The 9,836-nt window shown below is 64.1% G+C and overlaps 2 protein-coding genes across 2 annotated transcripts; both read right to left on the bottom strand.

Annotated features, from left to right (window-relative positions):
• Positions 1–12: 12 nt before the first annotated feature.
• On the bottom strand, positions 13–2,835 carry DIRAS1 (DIRAS family GTPase 1). The gene is made up of 2 exons (XM_041481319.1): positions 2,783–2,835; positions 13–643 (listed from the first exon to the last, which is right to left on the bottom strand). Exon 2 carries the CDS (start codon positions 626–628, stop codon positions 32–34), a length of 597 nt encoding a protein of 198 aa, XP_041337253.1. The 5' UTR covers positions 629–643; positions 2,783–2,835; the 3' UTR covers positions 13–31.
• Positions 2,836–5,814: 2,979 nt separating this feature from the next.
• SLC39A3 (solute carrier family 39 member 3) lies at positions 5,815–9,813 on the bottom strand. The gene is made up of 4 exons (XM_041482556.1): positions 9,321–9,813; positions 8,559–8,696; positions 7,522–7,818; positions 5,815–6,787 (listed from the first exon to the last, which is right to left on the bottom strand). Exons 3-4 carry the CDS (start codon positions 7,726–7,728, stop codon positions 6,053–6,055), a joined length of 942 nt encoding a protein of 313 aa, XP_041338490.1. The 5' UTR covers positions 7,729–7,818; positions 8,559–8,696; positions 9,321–9,813; the 3' UTR covers positions 5,815–6,052.
• Between the last annotated feature and the right edge of the window lie 23 nt (positions 9,814–9,836).

The raw sequence follows: 9,836 nt of genomic DNA, 5'->3' as shown, positions 1-9,836 counted from the left end.
TCCGGAGGGGGGCGCGGGCCAGTCCGGGGCTCTACATGATGCTGCACTTCCCCTTGATTTTGTCTGTCCTCTTCTGCTTGCTGGAGCGCTTCCCGTCGATGGTGAGGCTGACGTTCCTCCTCTTCTCCAGGTTCAGCAGCTCCTGGAAGAGCTCCTTGACGTTGTAGTTCATCTTGGCCGAGGTCTCCATGAAGGCGCATTTCCACTCCTTGGCCATGGCCTCCCCCTCCCTGCTCTCCACCTCGCGCTGCGTCTCGTCGCACTTGTTGCCCACCAGCATGATGGGGATGCTCTCCACGCTGCCCTTGATCTGCACGATCTGCTGGTAGATGGGCTTCAGCTCCTCCAGCGACTGCTTGCTGGTGACCGAGAAGACCAGGATGAAGGCATGGCCCTTGGAGATGGACAGGCGCTGCATGGCCGGGAACTGGTGGCTGCCGGTGGTATCGGTGATCTGCAGGGTGCACACGCTCTTGTCGCAGCTGATCACCTGCCGGTAGGTGTCCTCGATGGTGGGGATGTAGGTGTCGCGGAAGGTCCCCTTGACGAAGCGCAGCACCAGCGAGCTCTTGCCCACGCCGCCGGCTCCGAACACCACCACGCGGTAGTCGTTGCTCTGCTCCGGCATCTTGCCCCGCGCTCGCTGCGGGGGCACAGGGAGGCGTCACCCCCGACTCCAGCGCGTGGCCCCCCCGAGATGCAGCCCCGGCCAGGAGCTGGGCTCGCTGCCCTTGGGACGCCCTTGCCGGCCGGCGCGGGGTGCAGCCGCCTTGGCTATTTTTGCCGGCCGCCCGCCGTGGCCATATGGCCGAGCGCGGCCACCGGCACCGCAGCTGCTGCCGAGGCTGCCAGGGGGGGCTCGCTGGGCAGGGACCCCCCCAGCCCACCCGGGCAGTGGGAGCAGCTCTGCAGGCCTGGCGAGGTCACGGTGGAACCTGGAGCGCCCAGCTGGGCTCTCTGGTGAGGTACAGAGGTGCCCTTTCACACACAGGCTGTGCTGCTGGTGTCCTGTCACCCCTGTCACTCCCTGCCACCATGTCCCATGCTGTCCCATCCCTCTGCTCTGCTCCCACCCCAGGGATGTGTTGGGCAGGGGAAGAAATGAGCGTGGCACGGCTGTGGGCTGTGGGCAGCGGGTCAGAGACCCCCCGGCCACCCTCATGCTGCCAAACCTCAGTGCCCACCCACAGGGGACAGCTGGACCCGGGCAATGTCCCCAGTGCCCCCCCCAGTGATGCAGCACCAGGGTGTGAAATGAGGTGGCACAAAGAGTCACCGGTGCTGAGCCCCGGGCTGGGCCCTGCTCCGGTTCCCCCAGTGCAGCGCAGGGGTGGCAGCACCAGCTCTGTCCCACGAGGGTCCCCAGGGTGTGTGGGACCCTCACAGAGCCTTGGGGACATTAAACCCAGCACGGGACAGGGTTTCCAAAGGTGCCCGGTGACAGGATGAGTGGAAGGAGGGGAGGGAAGGGGGCCTGAGCACTGCTTAAGGACTGTCCCCAGTCAGCTCCACTCCTGCCACCCCAGCTCAGGAAGGGGACAGCAAAGCACCCCAGACAGCCCCGTACTGGTGGCTGCCCTGGGCACGGCAGCTCCTGCATCCCTGAGCATCTCCGGGGGAACAAGCCCCTTCCCACGGCTGCCCCATCCCCATCCCAGGGCACTGGGGGATCCAGACCCCGCAGAGCAGCCCCAAACCCCCGGCATGTCCCCAGACACCAGAGCCAGGCGAGGCTGGCAGCTGGAGGAGCCCATCCCCGCGGGCTTGGGCAGCCAAGGAGCTCATCCCACCGTGGGCTCCTTGGATCCCACCATGCTGGGAGCGTCACCAGCGCCCGGGGGCTGGGGCTGCAGCGGGGGCCGGGGCTGAGCTGGCGCGTGGGAATGTCCAACCTTGGCCGGGGTTGGCAATGGTCCCACCCTGTCCCACCGGTCCCATCCCACCTGTCTCACCTGCCTGTCCCACCTGTCCCATCCCACTTGTTCCACCTGTCCATCCCACCTGTCCATGGCACAGCTAAAGTGCCCCTGAACTCACAGCCCTGCCGTGGGGTGCTGAGCTGAGGGGCTGGGCTGGACAGACCCTCACGGAACCGGGGGGGCTCTTTGGGGTGACCCCACGGCCTGTGCTCAGCAGCACCCCGATCCCAACTGTCCCTGGTGCCTGAGGGGCCGGAGCACGGTCCCCCCACTGCTCGTGGGCAGGGACCACCGGGCCTGATCCTGCCGGGGGGCTCTGCACCCCCCGGAACCCCCCAGCACCCTCCCACTCTGGCCCCCAGCACTGGGGGTGACACTGGTAGGGACCTGGGGGTCAGGATGGAGGGCAGGGCAGGGGTGAGGGAGCAGGGCTGGGATGGGGAGCAGGGGAAGCACAGGGTGAAGATGGAGGGGCAGGGAAGGGCAGGATGGAGGGATGAAGGGGCAGGAGAAGGGGCTGGATGGAGGTCGGAGGGGCAGAGGAAGAGCAGGGGGGACGAGCATCCCGCTCAGGATGGAGATGAAGAGGCGAGGGAAGAGCAGGACACAGACGGAGAGGCAGAAGGGGCCGGATGGAGGGGCAGGATGGAGATGGAGGAGCGGGAGAAGGGGCGGGAGGGACGAGCATCCCGCTCAGGATGGAGATGGAGCGGCAGCAGGAGGGCACGGACAGATGGCGGGGCAGGGTCGCGGGTCCCCCCGCGCCGCTCCCCGCCCTCGCCGGCAGCACCCCCGGTCCCCGCGCCGGCCGCGCTCCCCCGGCCCCCGCCGCGCCGGTCGCATTGCGGTGCCCGCCGCCTCACCGTGTCCTGCCCGGGATCCGCCCTTGGTTGCGGGCGGCGCGGCGGCCTCAGCGCATGGCGCCCCGCCCGGGGCCCCGGACCCCCGGGCCCGGCCCCGAGCGGCTCCGGGACCCGGCGGCGGCGGGACGGGACACACGGACAGGGACGGGGACACACGGACAGGGATGCACAAGGATGGGGGCACAGGGGCAGCGATGGGGATCCTTGGGATGGAAACACAGGGACAGGGACAGACAGACAGGAACGGGATGGGGACACACGGAGAAGAGACTCAAAGAGGGTCACACGAACAGCGACATGCGGGGATGGGGACAGGAACACACGGATGGGAACACATACAGAGAGAGATGGGGACACAGGGGGTGAGAGTGGACAGCCAGGCAGGGAGACAGGATGGGGACACAGGGACACACGGACAGGGACACTTGGGGATGAGGACACACGGACAGGGACCCCACACGGACACCTGCACAGGTGGGGACATGAATCCACATGAGGAGGGACAGCCTAGGGACTCGTGGATGACTTGCAGGTGGTGACAGGGGACACAGGGACAGGACAGACGGACACCAACACCCCAGCCAGGCAGGGCACAGGTGGCACAGGGTGCTGTGAGCCCCTGTGGCAGTTGGGGGTGGCCTGGGCAGCGATGCTGGGCTTTGGGGACACAGAGGCCATGGTGCCACCCCAGCACAGGACCGGGAGCTTGTGCACACACCGCAGGGCCTTTGTCACCAGCTGGTGTCACCTGCTCATGGCAGAGCCCCAAAACCCCAGAGGGGCCCTTGAGGGGACACACTGGGGGTCCTGGTGGGGCTGTGGGACACTCGAGCGCTGCCTGAGCCCCCCTCCAGTGCCTGAGTGGGACCAGAAGAGCCCCAGGGTGACCACCCCCAGCTCTGTGTCACACCACTGCCACCTGACACTGGAGGTGACAGGTGACTCCGGGGGTCCGACGGTCCCTGTCACAGCCGGGGTCTGCTCCTGCCTCCCCCCCGCCCCACTCCTGAGTGGCAGCAATTAAAATCCGCAGCCTCTATTAATAGCAGCCGGCGGGCACCGGGCCACGGTGGCACCCACGCGCTGGCACCGCGTCCCCACGGGAACGGGGAGGGCGGAGGGGGGGTCACGGCGACATCGGCCCGCCCTGCGAGGTGACAAGGCCCGGGGGGTGGTGGCAGCCTCAGCCTCCCCTCTGTCGCGCTCGGAGCCGGCCGGATACTCCTCGTTAGAGGGAATGAATGAGCTTTCCTTGATCATTTTCCTGCGGCTCCTCCTCGTTCCATTGAGCCGCAGCTCCCCGCCAGGCCTGACGCAACGGGGCGGCCGCTCACGCAGGGCTGAATCACGGCGCTGCCGAGCGGGGGGTGCTGGGGGGGGTCCTGTCCCCCGCCCCCGGGCTCAGCAGGGCTCTGGGGGGATCCGGTGGAGGGGTTTGGTTGCCCGGGGCGGGGGGCTCAGCCCACGCCGGGGCCGGACACGTGCGGCCGCCGCGTGAGACGGACGGGAGCAGCCATGGGGAACATCAAAAAAAGCGAGTGACAGCGAGGGGAGAAGGGCAGGGAATTTATTGGGAGCAGCAGGGCCTCCTCCTCCACCCTGGAGCACGGGATGATCCTGTGGATGAACCCCCCCAGGGCAGCGGGATGAGGATGGGGGAGCTCAGCATCCCCCCCCCCCCCCCCCACTAATCCCCCCCCCCGCCACTTCACAGCCCCCGCCCCCGATCCCAAACGGCAGCAGGAGGAGGGTGTGAAACGGAGGTGACAGCCCAACAGGGGACACTCAGCAGCGTGTCACCTCTCCCCCTTCATCCCCCTCAGGAGAGAGGTCACCCCCCGGGAGAGGTGAAACAGCCCCGAGGCTTCACCACGCCGAGGCAAATCACGTTCTCCTCATCCTGCTGCTTTGTGTCATGCCAGGCCCAAAATAACCTCCCTCCGCCCCCCCCCTCCACTCCAGGTTTTCAAAGGAAGATTAATTGACTCGGGGATGTTGCAGCAATTAAACTAACGAGCCCCAGGATCTGTCAGATGATGCTCAGCTGCCTCCATATGCTGCAGCTGGGCCACCGCGGAGGCTCCGCGCCTCCTTCCCGCTGCCGGCACTGCGCCATCCTTATAATTCCATCAGCGCTTCCAGGGGCCCGGCGAAGCTGCTGCAGGTAATTAAAATGCAGCCCCTGCCTGAGCCAGGCTGTGTTTCACAGCTGGGGGGGAGCACATTCCCAGCTCCAGCCTCTGATCCCAGCTCCTCGCTCCCAAAGGCGAATCCAGCGGGATCAGCAGCACACGGAGCTTCCCAGGGGCTGGGAGCTGCTCGTGTTTCTCAGCATCGCCTCCACTCCCCGCCAAGAGAGGTAATTCCATTCCTTTTGAAACCTGGAAGAGCCTTGGAGCAGCCCCTGATGGGAACTGCTCAGCCCCTCTGACTGCAGAGCACTGAAAACAGAAGATTTTACCCTAAAATATCAGTGCTGGAAATTGTTACTGCCCGTTTCCTGCAAGCTCATGGATGCCAGGCTGTGGATTTCGTGAGGATCCAAGGCCAGGCTGGACGGGGCTTGGAGCACCCTGGGACAGTGGAAGGTGTCCCTGCCCGTGGCACTGGACAGGCTTTAAGGTCCTCCCCAACCCAAACCATCCTTGTATTCCTCCTCTGATTTTCAGAAGTTTTCCTTAGGGAATGATCAGCCTCTGGGTAAAATGCTGAGAAGGAAGCAGGGTAGAGGGGCCCGGCCTCATTTCTTCCATGAATCCCTGGAAAAGCTGAGCTCCCCTACCCCCAGGAGGGGCACTGCGTGGAGACAGCAGGGCCTGGAAGGCCAGAGCACCACAGGGATGTTATTTTTGGCAGCTCTTACAACCAGGTTTTACTCCCAACTAAGCCAGTGAAAGCAGCTTAGTGCAGCCTGGCAATCCCTGCTCCCACCTGCTCTGCCTCCACTCCTGCTCATTCCTCACCTCCTCGGAGCCTCCGGAGCGTGGCCTAAGGGAAGGAGGGAGACACACACATTCGAGGAGCTCTTGGAAGCAGAATTTACCCAGATCCTTCACGTTTGTGTCCGCTAATCCCTGCAGCCCCTCGGGCAGGGACAATCCCTCGGGATATTCCTCACTCTGAGCACACGGGAGAGATTCTCCTCCTTCAGGTCATCATGGAAACTCCGCCCGGGTTGGGCTGTTCCAGCGGTGAAAGGGGCGGCTCCTCCCGGCGCAGTGGGAGGGGAGAGGTGAGGTTTTGCTCCCTTGGCTTCCTGAGTCTCCCGGCTCACCACGGGACGAGCACGAGCCCGGCCAGCGCGGCGTAGCCCAGCACCAAGCACAGCACCTTGAGCAGCCGGTGGCTCTTGTCCTCCAGCTCCTTGGCCAGGATCTCGAAGAAGGTGACGAAGAGGAAGGTGCCGCCGGCGATGCCCTGCAGCAGCAGGGAGGCGATGCTGCCCGCGGCATTCCGGCTGCTCTCGATGCCCATCCCCACGCCGATTCCCAGCGGGATCATCAGGCACACGGCCACCGCCAGCTTGGCCGCGTCCCTCAGCGGCAGCGAGGCCTTGGCCATGCTGATGCCCAAAGCCACGGCCACCAGCGTCTCGTGCACGGCCACTCCCAGGAACAAGCTGACCACTCTGCCGCCGTCCTCCTGCAGGCCCAGGGCCAGGCCCTCGAAGATGGAGTGGGTGCAGAGGGCAAAGACCAGCCCCAGCAGGCGGCGGGGGCCGCAGCGGGCCAGCTCGGGGAGGTGCAGGCCGTGCGAGTGCAGGCCGTGCTCCCCGTAGAGCGCGCGCCCGCGCGGGGACGCCATGAAGGGACTCTCGTACTCCGAGTCGCTGCCCGCGTCCGAGCCCGCGTTGAAGGTCTCCAGGTCGATGAAGGACGGCTTCTCCTTCTGGAAGGTCAGGAAGAGCTGGTCCACGAAGACCGACAGGAAGAAGCCGAGCATCATGATGGTCTCGGCCACCGGGTAGTCCGTGGTGACGTTGTTCTGCCTGAGCACCTCATCGAGCTGGAAGGGAGCAAAAGATGCACCCGTTATTGCTCTGGAGAGAACCATTCCCACATTCCCACAGTGAATCCACCCCTTTGTCCCTATGGACGGAACCATTCCCACATTCCCACAGTGAATCCATCCCTTTATTCCTCTGAATGGAACGATTCCCACAGATCCAAAGTGAATCTGTGTCCCTTTATTCCCCTGAAGGGAGCCATTCCCATAGATCCACAGTGAATCCACCCCTTTATTCCCTGAATGGAACCATTCCCACAGATCCACAGTGAACCCACCCCTTTATTCCCCCGAAGGGAACCATTCCCACAGATCCACAGTGAACCCACCCCTTTATTCCCCCAATGGAACCATTCCCACAGATCCACAGTGAATCCACTCTTTTATTCCCCCGAAGGGAACCATTCCCACAGATCCACAGTGAATCCACCCCTTTATTCCCCCAATGGAACCATTCCCACAGCGACACTCCATCAGCCCATGATGCTGCCACATCCCTGGACAGCAGCCTCAGCAGGGGACAGGGAACCCCTGCCTGGCTCTTTGATCCTCACACCCCACAGCCTCCTCTCCATCCCAAACCCTCCCCTTTCTCCACGGAGAGAGGCAGGAGGCGGGCACAGCTGCCCTCGGCGAGCCCCCGGGCACAGCAGAGCTGCTCCAGCGGGCACAGCCCCCCCGTCTGCAGTGCCCCCTGAGCCCCTGCAGGCCCAGACTAATTCCCCAGGACCCACCTTCCCTCTGACGGCGGGCAGGAGCGCGTTGAAGCACGTGGCCAGGAAGACGCCGCCCCCGAAGGAATTCCAGAGCGCCAGGAGGCGGCGGGAGCGCTGAGCCTTCTCGGGGTCGGCCTCCATCAGCCTGACGGGCAGCAGGGCCCCGGCCAGCACCAGCACACAGATCCCCAGCAGGCACAGCACCTTGGCCACCACGATCCTCATCCTGCCCGGGATCCAGCCCCTGCGGGGACACTCTGGATGGGATCAGAGCGGGGACATCGGCCTGGATGGTGCCTCGGGGAGAGAGGATGCCTGGGGAGGGGAAGAACACAGAGATTTTTCCTTTATGAGCCATAGGAAGCAGCAGGGGAAAGTTCAGACTGGATTCAAAAGGAATTTGAAAGCCCTGGTCACCTCAAACCACCCTTCCCTGGAGGTTTTCAAGGCCAGGCTGGACTCCAAGCCCTGTCCTTGGACACTTCCAGGGATGTGGCAGCCACTGGGAAATTCTTGACAGGGCCTCCCCACTCTCCCAGGGAGGAATTCCTTCCCAACATCCCATCTATCCCTTCTCCAACATCCCATCCATCCCCTTCCCAAAATCCCATCTATCCCCTTCCCAAACTCCCACCCATCTCCTCCCCTAACTCCCACCCATCCCTTCCCCAAAATCCCATCCATCCCCTTCTCACACATTCCCTGTGTGCTGCCACCCCAGTCTCTCTCTCAGGGACAGACAGAGGAATTCAGAGCCCATCAGGTGACACTGACTCATTTCAGGTCTGGCCAAGCCCAAAACCTGGGCCCAGGCACCAGCCACACCTGTGCCAGGGCAGAGGGAAGGGATAAAATCCTCCTTCTCCAGAGCTCACACCTGGCTCCCCCCAGAAACCCGTTATCCTCATTTTTTTCCCTTTTTTTAACCCAAACCCGCCCCCTCCAAAGCCTCAAGCTCCCCAGTTCAGGTGGAGCAGCCACATCCAGCATCCCTGAATGGGGCTGGAGGAGCCCTGAGGGAAAAAAAGCCCCAGAACACCTGGGGAACTCCTCACCTGCTCCTCCTGCACAGCTGGGCTGTGTCCCCAGCCCCAAAACTGCTGCACCAGGGGATCAGCTCAGCTCCTGCTCGGGTTAGTGGCTCAAAATGAAGCATCCAAGCGATAAAAATATTATATAAAGCAGGCAGGATTCTGTGGGAGGAAAAACAAAGGGGTTCCTCATCCGTGAGCCTCTAAATCCCAGAGTTTCTGTTAAAATCCGGCCCTTCCAAGCCCTTTGAGACTGTCCCATCGCTTTTACAAAGGGGGTGATGGGGAAGGGGCTCCTCCCAGCCCACCCTGAGCCCAGCAAAGGGGAGCAGAGATGAGGGGAGGGATTTCAGGGTCGCTGTGAGGGCGGTGAGCAGCTCACATGGGGAGAGTTCAGCTGGCAAGACCCTCAGAGGGGGTCGGGGTCTGCCCTGAGCCCTCCAAGGTGGGGAGGGGGCCCAGCTCCAGCCCCTCACAGCCAGATGAGGCCCTCAGGAAGGTGAAGGGGCCCGACCCCAGCCCCTCACGGCGAGGACAGGACCCCAACCCCCCCACAGCAGCTTGGGGTCCCCCTGACCCCTCACACCCAGAGCGGGCCCAGCCCCGGCCCCTCAGGACAAGGCGGGGGTCCAGCCCCTCACACACGGAGGGGGCCCAGCCCCGCTCTCCCCCCGCAGCCCCGGCTCCCCCAGCCCCGCTGTGACCCCGGGGTCCCCGCCCCGGCCCCGCCATCCCCTCACGACCCCCTCGGCCCCGTTACCCCGGCAACCGCCCCCCCTCACTCACGGCCGGCCCCGCTCGCTCCCGGCCCGGCCGCCCCGCACGCGCCCGCCCACGGAGGCCTCCCATTGGCTGAAGCAGAAAAGCCGGTTTGTCATTGGTCGCTAGAGATGTCAATCAACGCGGAGACGGCGCGGCTCGGGGGAAGCGGCGATTGAGGTCCGCGGGAAACGCGTCCCGTAGCGCTGGGTTCCGGGCCCGGGATCACCGGGAAAAACGGGAAAGGAAAAAACGGGAATGGGGAAAAACGGGAACCGGGAGCGCCGGGAATGAGAAAACCATCCCTGGAACAGCGCCCGCCACTCCCACACCCCCTGCTCCTGCCGCTCTGTGATCAAACCGCACCAAGGGCAGCTGCGGGATGCTGCAGGGAGAGCTGAGGCCCACCTGGAAATTCCATCAAATTCCACAAAATTCCATAAATTTTTTTTCGCTGCCAGCTCTCAGAGGAGCCAGGAATTTTTGGCAAAGTCTAAAAAGAGGCTGGATGCTCAGCTTGGAGTTCAGGGGCAGCTCCAGGCA

This window comes from Pyrgilauda ruficollis, unplaced genomic scaffold (assembly GCF_017590135.1).
Source record: "Pyrgilauda ruficollis isolate IOZ18807 unplaced genomic scaffold, ASM1759013v1 scaffold115, whole genome shotgun sequence".
NCBI classification, from domain to species: Eukaryota; Metazoa; Chordata; class Aves; order Passeriformes; family Passeridae; genus Pyrgilauda; species Pyrgilauda ruficollis.
This window is presented reverse-complemented; position numbering and strand designations above follow the sequence as displayed.